The 14,551-nt window shown below is 42.7% G+C and overlaps 2 protein-coding genes across 2 annotated transcripts; both read left to right on the top strand.

The window, feature by feature from the left end:
- The first annotated feature begins 6,429 nt into the window (after positions 1–6,429).
- On the top strand, positions 6,430–12,603 carry LOC148853302 (SNARE associated Golgi protein family). The gene is made up of 2 exons (XM_088985590.1): positions 6,430–7,123; positions 11,908–12,603. Exons 1-2 carry the CDS (start codon positions 6,813–6,815, stop codon positions 12,401–12,403), a joined length of 807 nt encoding a protein of 268 aa, XP_088841716.1. The 5' UTR covers positions 6,430–6,812; the 3' UTR covers positions 12,404–12,603.
- Positions 12,604–13,066: 463 nt separating this feature from the next.
- LOC148853301 (RmlC-like cupins superfamily protein) lies at positions 13,067–14,117 on the top strand. Its single transcript, XM_088985591.1, has one exon. It carries the CDS (start codon positions 13,291–13,293, stop codon positions 14,002–14,004), a length of 714 nt encoding a protein of 237 aa, XP_088841717.1. The 5' UTR covers positions 13,067–13,290; the 3' UTR covers positions 14,005–14,117.
- The last annotated feature ends 434 nt before the right edge of the window (positions 14,118–14,551 follow it).

Here is a 14,551-nt window from a genome sequence, read left to right as displayed (position 1 = left end):
TCGACCTCCTCGTCGACAGCTCTCCAGCGTTCTGGGGCTAAGTTGCATTTCTTCTGTCTAACGGGTCTAACTACAGGGTCAGTATTAAGTTTGTGAGTTACCAGTCCGGGGCTAATGCCGGGCATGTCGGCCGCGGATCAGGCAAAAATATCTAAATTTTGAAGTAAAAAACTCACCAGTTCGGCTCGTAGGGGGTCTTTGATGGAAGCTCCGATGCTTAGTGTGCGAGTTGGGTCCATAGCTGAAGTCGGGATTGCGACTGTTTCCTCCATGGGCGAAGCTCGCTCCTCACCTTGCTCCGTAGGCCGCTCCAGTTTGAGGTCGTCGGCCGCCTTGGTTTTTCCCTTCAGGGCGGCAACGTAGCACTTGCGGGACTCGAGCTAGTCGCCCCGCGCTACCCCTATACCGAAGTCCGTAGGGAACTTCATGGCCAAATAGTAGGTGGAGACCGCCGCCCGTAGGATATGCGTGATCGGCCGCCCTATTATGGCATTGTATGGGGAGGGGGTCACGACTACTAGGAAATCATGGTTGAGTCTGACCGCACAAGGCTATGTGCCGACTTCCACAGGGACAGTTACTTTTCCGAGGGGCCTGACTTCCTCTCCGCTGAAACCTACCAGGGGAGTGTTCGCGGGCTTCAGCTCGCTCCTCTGTAACCAGCTGGTCAAATGCTGATTTGAAGAGGATGTCCGCTGAGCTGCCCGAATCTATGAGTACACGCCTGACCTCGAAGTTGCTGATCCTTAGCTTAATGACAAGCGCATCATCATGGGGGTAGTGGACTCCTCGCGCGTCGTCCTCCGTGAAAAAGATTGGTTCTTCGGTCTTTGGTCTCTTTGGGGGGTTCCGTTCTTCGAGGATCGCTTCGCGAACTGAAGTCTGGGCTGCTGCCGAGGTACACCCCGCTACCACCGAACCTCCCACTATTACATTGATGGTTCCCCGAACTGGCCTCTATTCCGGAGGCTGCTTCTGCAACGGTTCGGCAGGTCTGTTGCTTGACTCGGGGGCATCCTTTTCGTGCTCCCCTTGCCGACCTGCTTTATTGTTATTGTTGTGCTGTACAAAGTTTCTCAAGTATCCGCGACGGATGAGTCCCTCTATCTCATCCCGGAGGTTATTACACTGTTCGGTGCTATGACCATGGTCTCTATGGAAACTACAATACAAATTCTTGTTTCTCTCGTTCGGATTTCCCTTTAGGCGAGGTGGCCACTTAACGTACGGAGCGTCTTTGATCGTCATTAAGATCTCTGTCCGCCTCGTGTTTAACGGCGTGTAGTCCGTCCGAACTGCTAGGGGGGCCCGGAAGGACTGGTTCGGCTTCGGCTCCCGGGTCAGGTTTTTTCTATTCACCGGGTTGGAGAGCTCACCTTCTCTCTTTCTTTTCTCGTTCCCGCTTTCGGTTCGTTGGTTGATTTCTTCCTCTATCCTCATGAACTTATCCGCGAGTTTGAGGAATTCGGCCACGGTCACGGGCTGGTTGGCCACCATGTGCCATTTGAATTCTTTGTGCGTCAACCCTCTTTTGGCCGCCGCGAGCTGCACTGCGGGGTCCAACCGCGGTATTTGCAGGAATGCTTCGTTGAATCGCTTGATGTAGCCCTGAATGGATTCTCCTTCTCTTTGGACTACTCCGAAGATGCTTTCCTCTGTTCTAGGGCATCGTTGGTTGGTGACGAAGTGTGCGGTGAAGACATGCACGAACTGGGCCCAGCGCTTTATCGACCCGGGGGCCAGGTTCCTGTACCAAGTGCGGGCTACCCCCTGAGGGTGGTGGTAAAGGCCACGCACATGCACGATTCGCTGGCCCTAGCGAGGTGCATTTGGGACTGAAAGGCGTCAACGTGGTCATTGGGGTCGAAAGACCCGTCGTACTTGTCCAGAGGTGGGAGTTTGAAGTCTCTGGGTAAGGGGACCGCCAGGAGTTCCGATGCGAGGGGGGAAGGAACCGAGAGAACCGGGGCAGCCCCTACCTCGTCCGAGCTCGTGTCTCTACCTCTGAATTTCGACAAGGCGCGGGTGGCGGTTCGGCGACTTCGCCGGCGCCTTCGTCATTGAGCGGGCCTTTTGCTGGCGCTGCTGGCCTCCGTGTTACCGAGCTCGATGGGCCTGGAATGCTGGTAGTCTTCCGCTGGGGCGTTGAATCGGTTTTCGGTGAGCGGGAGCTCGGGCTTGGAGCGCCGGAGTGCTGACCTCGCGGGCGAGGTTCCTGACCCGCCTGCGGGTTGCGAGGCGGGGATGACACTTCTCTCTCTTCGGCCTGGGGACGAGGCCTGGCTATTGGGGTGGTTCTGGGGCCGGGAGGCCTTCGCCTGGCGGGGGCACCCATCCTGCAGGGAGGCCTTGACCGGCCTCGGAGCGGGGTGGCAAGGCGGAAGTAGTGGTTGGTTCAGTGGTAGTTGGGGGAACTGCTGTTGATAGTGATACTGGGAGATGTTGTGCAGCACTTGGTGCTGGTGAAGCTGGCGTTGCTGGAACTGTTGCATTTGGGCTTGCATTACCCGCATGCACTGCATCAGGTCCTCCAACCGGTTTTGGCTAGCTGCCAGGGGGACGGCAGTTGGTTCAGTGAAGGTTGTCTCAATGTTGGGAGGAAAGGGGATGCTTGTGGTAGGAAGGTTTACGGGTGCCACTGCTTGTGGCGCGTTCAAGATGGGGATCCCATCCGCCGAAAGGGGGATGGTGAACTGTCCAACGCACACTACGGGGACCTGAAGTTGCTCCCCGGTGGCGTTTGTCTCCGTGCCACGTCCGGTGTTGCTGGAGGAGGCCATGAGTGTTGGGTTTTTTGAAGAAAAAGGTGTTATCGAAGTTTGGAGGGAGGCTTTTTGAAGCGTTTCCCATAGACGACGCCAATTGATGGAGCGCGATTCGGCCGGTCTTAGCTGTCTGCTGCCTTGCTTCCGAACGGGGTAGCAGGGAACCTGAAACAGAGGAGATGGGGAAGCTCCGGGGGGAACCCGGTGTAGAGGCTCCGAAGCTCAAGTTAGAATCCTTCAAAAGCAAGGTAATACCAGATAGCGCAAAGTTTGCATACCTCCGTTGTCGGGGGGCAGGGGGCTGTTATAGTCACTTCGTGTACTCGTCCCGAGGCCCTTGTCAGGTCGGGCATGATTACCCTTGTGCTTATCAACTCGACCGTCGTCCTTTCTGCTGAGACAGAACCGTCACTGCCTAACCGTCTAACTGGAGATGGCGGTGTCAGTGGCGGTGGTAGGTGGCCGTTTAGAGTGCTGCCGCCAAACGTCAAATCCCAAGTCAGTCAGGCATGGCGCCCTCGGGCACGGACTTCCCTAGTGTCAGGCATGGTACGACTTGTTTGGTTTTGGTGCCCAGAAGGTGATGCGAAGTGCTGAGCGAGGCGGCCTTGAGCTCGGAGGTATCTATAGGGCAGGTCAGTTCGGCGAGGTGTATCCCGAACTGTTACAAGGTGGGTCAGTTCGGCGAAGTGTATCCCGAGCTGTTACAAGGTGGGTCAGTTCGGCGAAGTGTATCCTGAGCTGTTACAAAGTGGGTCAGTTCGGCGAAGTGTATCCCGAGCTGTTACAAAGTGGGTCAGTTCAGCAAAGTGTATCCCGAGCTGTTACAAGGTGGGTCAGTTCGGCGAAGTGTATCCCGAGCTGTTACAAGGTGGGTCAGTTCGGCGAAGTGTATCCCGAGCTGTTACAAGGTGGGTCAGTTCGGCGAAGTGTATCCCGAGCTGTTACAAAGTGGGTCAGTTCGGCGAAGTGTATCCCGAGCTGTTACAAAGTGGGTCAGTTGGGAAAAGTGTATCCCGAGTTGTTACAAGGTGGGTCAGTTTGGCGAAGTGTATCCCGAGCTGTTACAAGGTGGGTCAGTTCGGCGAAGTGTATCCCGAGTTGTTACAAGGTGGGTCAGTTCGGCGAAGTGTATCCCGAGCTGTTACAAGGTGGGTCAGTTCGGCGAAGTGTATCCCGAGCTGTTACAAAGTGGGTCAATTCGGTGAAGTGTATCCCGAGCTGTTACAAAGTGGGTCAGTTCGGTGAAGTGTATCCCGAGCTATTACAAGGTGGGTCAGTTCGGCGAAGTGTATCCCGAGCTATTACAAGGTGGGTCAGTTCGGCGAAGTGTATCCCGAGCTGTTACAAGGTGGGTCAGGTCGGGCCAAATCTTCCTTCATCATTATCCATGAGTTTTTTCCACATACATACCCACAGTGCACCGTTACTGTGTATCGGAAACATGTTCCCATAAATGACAAGTCCACATCAGTGCCCTACAACGTCTCAGTGCACATCATGGAAGATATTCCCAATATAAGGTTGGAATGTGCTATGGGGCATTGTGGGGCGCTCCCTTTTGGGATGTTGATGTGAACTCATGAATGACAAGGGAGTTATTTCCAAAACATCATTGGGAGATATTCCTACTAGAGGTAGAGGCGAAGGTGGCATGGTTGGGCAGGGAAGTGACCACCAGTGCCGCCGCCGCCCACCTCCAACAACATTGTTAGAGGTGGCATTGCCGGTGGCACTGATAAATGGATTGCAAGAGGAAGAAGGTGAATAGTTTTTTTTTTTGCCCTAAATTGATATTATTTTTAAAAACTGAATTTATTTTTAAATTATTTTAAAAACATTACTTTCATTGATATTAAGGTGCAAAAGTTGTCCTTATATGCTAGCACTTCATAGGGGATGTTCCCATTACACGGATGGATGTGGCTGTGAGTAGCTTGTGTGAGGAATATATCACAACACTGTTGACTGATTATAAGTTTTTCGAGTATTATGTCTTTCCAGTATCATGGTTGGTTTTTATTTTATTTATTACTATAATATAAAAAAAGGAAACGAATGATCTGCAAAAAGATTGGGATCATTGATTTAACTTAGGTAGTTAGGTGAAGCTCAGCTTCCATTTCATTGGCACCTCACGGCCTCATCTATTTGTCAGGTCTTATAAGTAGGAATGTCAGTTTTCCTCTATAATTTATAAAATCAAGGCATCTCCCTGCAATGCGGGGGTGGGGAGGGAGAAAATATTTTTGTCACGAATATGGAATAGAGTTTGCATCTAATTCTCTGAATTTGTCTTGAAACATGTGAGGTGTGGGGAGCATTTTCCGTGAGGAATAGACGTCGAATTCCTTCCCTCCTTTTAGTATCATGTCTTTTTATTAGTGTCATAAATTACCCACGAGTTGTTTTAACATCTTTACCCGTCGAGAATTACAGTCATGCATCAAATCTCTCTCTTGTTAATCATGAATTCACATCAGCACCCCATAAGGGGCGCCCCACAGCACATCTTGACCTTGTATTGGAAACATCTCCCAATGATGTGCTGTGGAGTGTTGTGGGGCATTGATGTAAAACTAGTCCTTTATGGGGAAATATTCTTAATACACACTGGTGGTGTTCTATGGGTAGGTATGCGAAAAAATTCGTGGATAGCATTTAGCATATCCGTCTTAACCAGACCTAAATTATAAAAAAAAACCATTGTTTTATTTGTCTTTCATAAAAACCCCATATTAGACCCAAAACCTCCTACCATATTTCTCTCCAAGCTCTATTTCATTTTTTCGTTTTTGCAAAAATATATATATATATATATATATATATATATATATATATATATATATATAAGTCAATTACATTGAGAATTAAGTAATAATTATAAAGGATTTGGGAGCTTCCACAAAGCCTATAACCAATAGATATACTTAACATTTTTTTTTCATTAAATTTTCAAACAAAAAAAAATAAACTTTTATGAAATGAATTTGTTCTTCTCTGTGACGACGAATGCCATCTTCCTAGTTTTCAAAACAAACCTCCGGTTTTATTTGCTAGAACGTTTATCGGTGCCAGAGATGATGAAAGTTTGGATCGGTAGAATGCAGGGTTGCATGGGTCCAAGTCCAGAGAATTAGGGGTGAGCAAGAAAATCGAATCTGAACTGAATCAAATAAAAAAACTGATCGAAATTAAGCAAAAAATTTGGTTGATCAAAGCGGTTGGTTTGATATTTTTAAAAATGAAAGGTACCGATTCGGTTTCAGTTAAATAATATATAAAACCGGTGATTAATAGAACCAACCGATATATATATATATATTTATATATATTTATTTATTTATATATATATATATATATAATATATAAATAAATATGCATTTATGTATAAATATATATTTATAATATATAATATATTATTTATTATTTAAAATATACTATTATATATTTAGTTTTTTATAATATATTTATATATTTTTTATAATATATATAGTGTAAAAAACCAAAAAACAACAAATTAAAGACTGAACCATCGATTAACCGATCGGCTTGATTCGATTTCCATTACCAGTTTTTGATAAACCGGTAGTACGGTTCGGTTTCAAAACTATACCCACAGTTCGGTCCCCTAATAAGCGAGGATAAGATTTTGTTTGGACTTTGGAGTTAGCTCCCTACGCGCTGAGGGGATTTGCGTGTGGAAGGACACTTGACGGCCTTTCATTGTGTGAAACGTTTTTTTGGCGTCAGGCCGTTGGCGCAGATTTTAAGTTTTTAACTCTTGTACGGCTGAAATGTGCTGTGAAAACGGTGTGAGCACAATTTTGTAAGCACCGGCTCACCGCATCCGATTTTTGTTTTAGATGAGCCGATTCGCAACTCACTCCTCTTCTCCCATCCTCTCCCACTCTAGAGACACTCTGTCCGACAAAAACCAGATTTGGGGTGGGGGGAGGGATGATTATGGTGGATTAGGACTTGTGGAGGAACGAAGCAATAACCCAATCCCCTAATCCGTTCCTGTGTCTTCGTTGTTGAAGCAAAATGGGAATGATGGGCCGATTATCGACGGTTGCTATTGTGGTGGCGATTTTTGGGATCCTGAGAGCCGTCAGCAAGCAGTACGGATGGGATAAAGATGCGGCTCTGCAAGTGTTTCGACATTTATCAGACCAATTGGGATTCTGGGTCATCCCTCTCTACGTTCTCCTTCACACTCTTACCCTCGCCCTCTGCTTGCCCTCTGCCATTTTCTTCGAAGCCGGTGCTTCGCTTCTTTTCGGCTTTTTCCCTGGTGTTCTCTGCGTCTTCTCTGCCAAGGTTCTCGGGGCTTCTCTCTCCTTCTGGATCGGCAGGTGATTTCTTTTCGTTTTCTTTATATTGTTGTATAGAATTTTTCTTTCTGGGGGATTTTGTTCTTAATAGTCTTTCTTTTGGTGATTTGTCAATGTTTTCGACGAAACTTGTTTGCAAGAATGGTATTTTTTTCTTAATTTTTCTTTCGTGGATGTTAAGATTGTTATAATCTCCTGCATTTAGTTATTGGCATGCTATTGATTGACTTGGTCAAATTTGAGACTTTTGGGATTCATGGTAGGCGATTACAAATGAACTTAGGTTTTCGAAGAATTCTATAGCTGGTCTACTAGTTTGTCTACAGGATAGATGCATAGGTTGGTTTGGTGGAAGTTATAGTTTACTTCTTTCCTTTTGATATGTATTTTAAATTCACTTAGGTCAAGTGTTTTTTTTTTTTTTGTGAAAGGAAATAATCACCTGTCAACTTCTTTGTATTTACAAGAATGACTAAAGGAAACCGGCACTTCATAGGGAGGTCAACATCTCCTTCCAATGGATTCCAAGGCCAGCTAACTCTTGGGCTGATAGCTTGGCCATGGGAGGGATTGGGAGAATAGATTTCTTCTACTGGGGATTTTCTTATATAATTTTCATTATGAACATGAAAAATAATAAGAATAATGAATACAATGTAACAAATTTTTGTTGCAGAATATCCAGAAACATGTTTGTTCTGCTAGTGCATGCCCAAGTGTGTATGTGACTGAAGCAAATGCACTACCTGTCTAAACTTCAACCCGTTCAGTATTATGGGTTCAGAGTTGCTCATCTGAAAGTGGGAAAAAAGCATAGGTGGATGCTTCAATAACCAGCTGCCGTGGGCCCATGGCAGCATTCAAATAGGGTTTGGGTCAGTCAGGGTTCAGAAATTCCAACTAGCCTCAAGCCGTTCATTGTTTGTTTAAATATGCCTAGTCAAATAGAGGAAAAAGTATAATTAATTTGCTGCCAGGGAGGTTTGCCACCTTTATGAGAAATTGAGGTTTCTTTGTTTTTATTAAATCAACAAGTAAATAGAGACGGGGAGATATGAGAAAAATCACTCAACATCTGTTGCTCATACTGTCTTGTATTGTGTTCTATGTAACCAATCACAAGTGAATACACCAGTGCTCCATACACATGGGGCCCACATGTCACTGTACAAAACACTGGTGTTCACTTGTGATTGGTTAAGTAGCCCAAAATACATGGTGGTGCAAGCAGCAGGTCTGGGTTCGAGAAAAATATACAAGGGTAATAAAGATAAACAATATTGTAGAGTTCAAAAGAATTACTTGGTGTTGGTCTATTTTGACGTAAGTATCTTTTATACCACTACATTCAAGGTCAAATTTTCTACATTTTATCTTTTCATAACTGACATTTAGTTGATTGCTTTTGTTTCTTTTACTACCAAACAAGCAAACAGCTAAACCACCAAGCGACCACTTTTTACTGTGTACAGCAAAAACCCAATACAACATGCCCCCCGCCAGGGGGGATTCCCAAAGCATAGTGATGCTTTGAAGACTATTCTCACCACATCTATACACACTTTTTACTTCTGACCAACATAATTTTTAGAATAAAGCTGGATTTGGGTTATTATGACCCCCATCCCCCAAATGGTTGTTCATCTTTCTCCAAATGTGAAGAAGAGTGTTGCCTCTTGTAGGAAAATGTTAACTTGTTCCTAACTGCATTCTCTTTTTTATGAAAGGTAGGTAAGTTATATTAATTGTGGGCATTCAAATTGTAAATTATAGTACTATTACATGACTTTTAGTCAGCTGCTTCATGCATTATATTATTGAGATTTCTAACAGTTGTCATAGAACTTGTTTTCACCATTGAAATTTATTGTATTTTAAGCTGATATCTTGTCTGATTGATCTCCTAATGAGACACATTAAAGTGTGGGCTCTCATTATCTGGATTATTGACAAATAGGAAGTTATGGGGCTCAGACTAGTTTACATGTCTTGTCATCCAAGACTTAAACTGTTACCACTGGTAAATTCTTGCCCCCTTTTTGTGTGGGTAGGTGTTCTTGAGTGAGTTTATTGTTGAACTTGGGCTTCTGAGTTGTGGCTGGCTATATGGCATAGGATTGGAATGGGAAAGTCCTACAATCTGCATGTAGTGGAAGAGAATACTTGTAAGGTGGTTTTCAGATATGAAAAGAGGGTCAAATGCAGCCAGAGAAGGAAGAAGAAAAGAGGATATCCAGATCTGGATTTCGGATCACTAAAAAACTGGATTGGCACTAGAGAAGAAGAGAGAGGGGGGTCAATACTCAAATGTTAATTCATTCATCAAAACTGAAAATTGATTAAAGGGACTGAAGTACCATCTAGTGGAATGGGATTGTGTTTGTAGGGATAAAAAGGAGGGAGGTTTGGGAATTAGAAGAGTGAGGTTATTTAATATGGTGCTTTTGGAGAAGTGGTTATGGAGATTTGGACTTGAAAGGGATGCTTTGTGGAGAAGGGTGGGACACCAAAGAAGTGAAGTCTTCTTTTGGAGTATGTGTTTGGGAAGTAATAATGAGCTTTTGATTAGCTTTTCTTGATTTTGTTCCTTCAAGGTTGGGGATGGTTCAACCATAAAATTTTGGGAAGATGATTCAATGGGAATTGGAAAATTTTGTGATTTTTGCCCACATTTGTATAGGTTAAGTAGAAAGAGCACTTTATTGCATAGTCTTGAAGCAATTCAAGGAAGAGTTGTTTGGTGTTCAAAATTCAGAAGATCCTCTTGTATGGGGAGTTGGGGAATTTGTGGATTTACTCTCAAAATTACAATTGATTGAGGTGCAAGTTGATAGGAGAGATCTTAGGTGGTGGGAAGAATCCAATAATGACGTATTCTCTACTAAATCCTTTTACAAGGCTTTACTAAGGAATTGAGTGGAGAAATTGGAATTGAAGGACTTTGGGGGAAATCCTATTCCACTTAGGGTGGAAGTGTTTGCTTGGCTAGTTGCTTTGGACAGTACTCTAAGCTGGATTGCATTCAAACAGGGGCCATCCAATTGGCTGGAAGGTGTTACTTACTTGAAGCTGCTGAGGAGAATGTGCTGCATCTTTGCTTTGGTTGTCCTTCCTCGAACTTCATTTGGGGATATTTCTTTGGTCTCTTCAAAGCTAATATAGTGGAACCAAGGTCTCTGGGTGATATTTTTGCTTGTTGGCCTACAATGAGAGGAAATATCAGGGCAAAGATTGCGTGGAGTTGTATACTTTTTGTCATATGTTGAGATGTATGGAAAGAAAGAAACAAAAGGATTTTGAAGACAAGGCTAGGAGAAGAGATCGAATCACTTTATTATGCGGGAAAAGGAAGATATTGGATTGGGTTCTTATACTTCCAGAATTTGAAGGGGTGTCAAAGGAAGATCTTGTTGCTCGTTTTTTGTCTTCTTGATGTGGAATCAAGCAGCTAGTTTATGTTTTGCTCTTTATTTTTGGATGTATTTTCTTTTTGAAATTGTATGTGGAAATGAATTTATGGTGGTTTCTCATCACACTAGCTGATCCTTTTTATTTATTACCCAAAAAATCCCAACAGGTAGGGTTTACTGGTCCAAAACTCCAAATTCAAACATGGCTCAAGAAAAAAGAGGAAACTTTTCTGGTAATTATTGAAATTTACAGAATTACCCTTCCAGGACCTATGTGTGAAAAGCCTGGTTTTCCTGGGTATGGTTCAAAACATTCTGCAATCACAAGAAGGCCTCTTCTTCACCCGCATTACTATAGCTTGCTCTACATGCATTATTATAGCTAGCTATCTTATAATAAAGTGTAATATATTGGTCTTTTAAGAGAGGAAAAGATCTGGGGTATTATTATTATTATTATTATTATTATTATTATTATTATTATTATTATTATTATTATTATTATTATTGTTGTTGTTGTTGTTATTATTATAGATAGCTGTCACCTCTCTTAACAAGTACATTATATATGGAGGAGGGATCAAAACAGATCTAACTGTGTACACTTTTGATTTTACATTTAATACTATGTACATTACCTTTTTCAAAAAAGCAAAAAAAAAAAAAAAAAAGATATTTGGTTATATAATGCTGCTTTGCAGCGCACTGATATATCTTAATAGCTCATAAGATATTGGACCTAGCGAACTCATGATGAAGAGACTCATCACTCATGAGGTTATAAAGTGAGCGTCCTTTTAATTCTTTGGACGATATAGTGCGGTCACATACACATACACGGGGGTGAGCAAATGAGTTGGTTGTACCAATTGGAACCGACCTTGAACCATCAGTTTTTGGGTAGGGTCTGGTTCCAAATTCTTGGAACTGGACCCCACCCAGGCCTGTTCCAGGGTCTAGGGGTTTACCCTACCCAAAGCAACACAGAGAACCAGTCTTAATTGACCTTGGTGGAACTGGCCTCGGTGTAATTAGAAATTTGCACTTGGCATATGGGTTATGTGTGTGAAGTTGGGGTATAGATTAGTAATGATGATGTATATAGGTTTATAGATATGTTTTATTTTCACTGAGATTGAATGACTATATGGACTTGAAATGTGGAATGTCGATTTTGTTTAGAAGAATTGTTTAGAAGAAAAATAAGATGTAATCTCAGGAAATAAAAAATCACTGAGACAAGAAAAACCAAAGGAATGCCATCACCTGTTCTCTTTTTGTTTCCTATTTGCCATTATTGCATTTAACTTCAAGAAAATAATATCTTTCATCTGTGTTTTTTCCTTATTGCTGCCAAAGACCTTTTTGTAACTGGTTTTCCTTTTGTTTATTTAGGCTTCTTTTTAGGAATTCAAGCTCAGCAATGGAGTGGGCCCAGAGAAGCCAGTACTTTCACCTTCTATCTAGAGGAGTTGAACGAGATGGCTGGAAATTTGTTCTCCTAGCTCGTTTTTCACCTATCCCCTCATATGTTATCAACTATGCTCTAGCTGCTACAAAAGTGGGATTTCTTGTCGATTTTCTGCTCCCTACAGTACTCGGCTGCCTGCCAATGATTTTACAGAATACGTCCATTGTTAGTCTTGCTGGTGCTGCTGTAGCTTCAGCCTCTGGCTCAGATAAATCTCAGCTATTATCATATCTCTTTCCCTTACTTGGGATTGTATCAAGCATTCTCATCTCATTGAGGATCAAAAAGTACACTTCAGATATCTCAGTGGCTGAACCATCTTCTGGTGAGAGTACAAATGACTGTAATAATGTTGTTGATCAGTCTCAAACTTCTATCAATAAGAAAAGTGGTAGCAAGCTGACAAGGAAGCAAGAATAGATTCATCTTTGGTATTCACGTTTCCTCCTGTCTATTTTCTATAGAAATGAAACATGAATTAGCAATTGGGATTGGAAACTTTATCTGTTTTTTTTTTTTTTTTTTCTAGAGCTGTGTTCGCTACTATCAAATTGTTGGCTTGTTGCCACTTTGAAAGGGCAAAGGAATGAATACAAGGAGCGGACCACTTGAGACTTGAATCATTGAGTGTTGGCTTCAATTGCCCCAGAACATGGCAATCCGGATTCGGAGATCCCTCCTGATCCTAACAAATCGGATGGGATCGGAAAATCTGATCCGTTAATTATAAAATATTATATATTATTTACATATTATATTTGTATATTCTATATATTATTTATATTACTTTATCTAGTTTTTTTATTATAATTCTAATCAAATCGGATATCCCATAACATATTCGAATTCAATCCAATGGATTCTTATCAGATTTGGATTAGTCGGATTTTCTTAACGGATTGGATCGGTTATGCCCTTACTGAACCGATTCGATCTGGTTGCAGCCCTAGGTATTGAAATTCATAAAATGCAAAAAAAATTAAAAAAAAAAAAGAAAAAAGAAAAGCAAAAACTCTGCGCACATCGCATCCAGCCCGTAAGCTTTATTCAAGGTGTATGGATTTCCTGCATTCGGCGTCCTGCAAAACTTCTTTGGCAATTTATTTAGTATTTATCTCAAACATAGGGCATGAGTGTAAAGCCCCATGTCTCCTCTTTCTTGCAAGCAATGCACTCGTATAACATAATCCATATCAAAACCGGTAGTGAACTCCAAGTTTGAAAGAGCTCTCTCTCTCTCTCTCTCTCTCTATTTAAACAACGGAGCCAGTATGAAATAGGTAGTTATAGGAGAAGCAAAAACCGAGATGGAATCATCCGTCCTCCGTTTCATTCTTGTCCTTGTTTGCGTCTGCACCTCCATTTTGACTTGCCTGGCAGACAGTAGTAGTCCCCTTCAAGATGTTTGTCCATCAGCCTCATTGAGACAGCAGCAGACCATCTTCATGAATGGCTTGCCCTGCAAGAATCCCATCACCATTATGGCTTCAGATTTTAAGAACTCAAATCTGAACCATCCGGGAGACACTGACAACTTCCTCCGCTCGTCTATGAACATCATCACGGCTGCCGATTTCCCTGGGCTGAATACTCTTGGCCTCTCGATTGCCAGAACCGACCTGGACGTTGATGGCATGGTATTGCCTCATTATCACCCAAGGGCCTCGGAGATGTTGTTTGTTATGGAGGGAGTTGTTGTTGCCGGATTCATCGACACTGGAAACCAGTTATTCCAGAAGATTCTTTCGAAAGGAGATGTATTTGTGATCCCACGTGGCTTGCTTCACTTCAGCCTGAATGCGGGATATGAGACTGCTGCCATTGTCTCCGTGCTCAACAGCCAAAACCCAGGTGTGGTGAGCATTACCGAAGCCATGTTTGGATTATCTGATTCTCCTGATTTGGATGGTCTTCAGAAGAGATTTCTCAGTTTTTCTAGTGGAGAGGTTGATCTTTTGATCGGAGGAAATGCGACGAGGGGTTTGAAGCTACACCATCACCATGTTGATAATGATAATTAGCTCGGATGCATGTGTAGAGGAGAAGATAAATGTATTTGAGGAAGCTTAACGTTTAGTCATCTTTTATCTTTACCAAAAACAAAACAAAAGAAAGTTTAATCATATTTATTTAATCCAGACTGGCAGATCATATATAAGTTAAACCCAAATACCATATACTAAAATTGTTTTAGTTAAATTACTTAAATATAGCATGAAGTATGTGATAAATACTCAAATATAACACCCTACCCCACCCGGTGCCGGTGGTTTACTTTTATGCAATTAGTTAAATATACTATATATTGTTAAAGCCGTTTGTACATGACATGATCACTTGCCTCTTACTTTTGTATTAAAATCCTAATTTTACTCCTCTGGTCTTGTTTTCTGATCATTGCCGGCCTCCACTTTCTCAGTTAAACCCGTTGCCAGATAGCTGGTGTATGTATAAAATCTCTTCCAATTCCCTCTCAGTTAAACCCGTTTGTACATGCATGACGTAGCACATTCCTGCTGATGAACATGATGGATGATTTTGTGTAGTTTACTTTCTGTCTAGACAGAG

Source organism: Nelumbo lutea, chromosome 4, assembly GCF_056320005.1.
Source record: "Nelumbo lutea isolate HS-2025 chromosome 4, American lotus-T2T, whole genome shotgun sequence".
Lineage (NCBI taxonomy): Eukaryota > Viridiplantae > Streptophyta > Magnoliopsida > Proteales > Nelumbonaceae > Nelumbo > Nelumbo lutea.
The sequence above is the reverse complement of the archived record's forward strand: the minus strand, read 5'-3'. Positions and strand labels throughout refer to the sequence as shown.

Excerpts from the sequence above, each read along its gene's own strand:
- LOC148853302 (XM_088985590.1), top strand. The coding sequence starts at position 6,813 with ATGGGAATGATGGGCCGATTATCGACGGTTGCTATTGTGGTGGCGATT. Across the intron at positions 7,124-11,907 it reads CTCTCCTTCTGGATCGGCAG|GCTTCTTTTTAGGAATTCAA; the intron begins GTGATTTCTTTT and ends TTGTTTATTTAG.
- LOC148853301 (XM_088985591.1), top strand. The coding sequence starts at position 13,291 with ATGGAATCATCCGTCCTCCGTTTCATTCTTGTCCTTGTTTGCGTCTGC.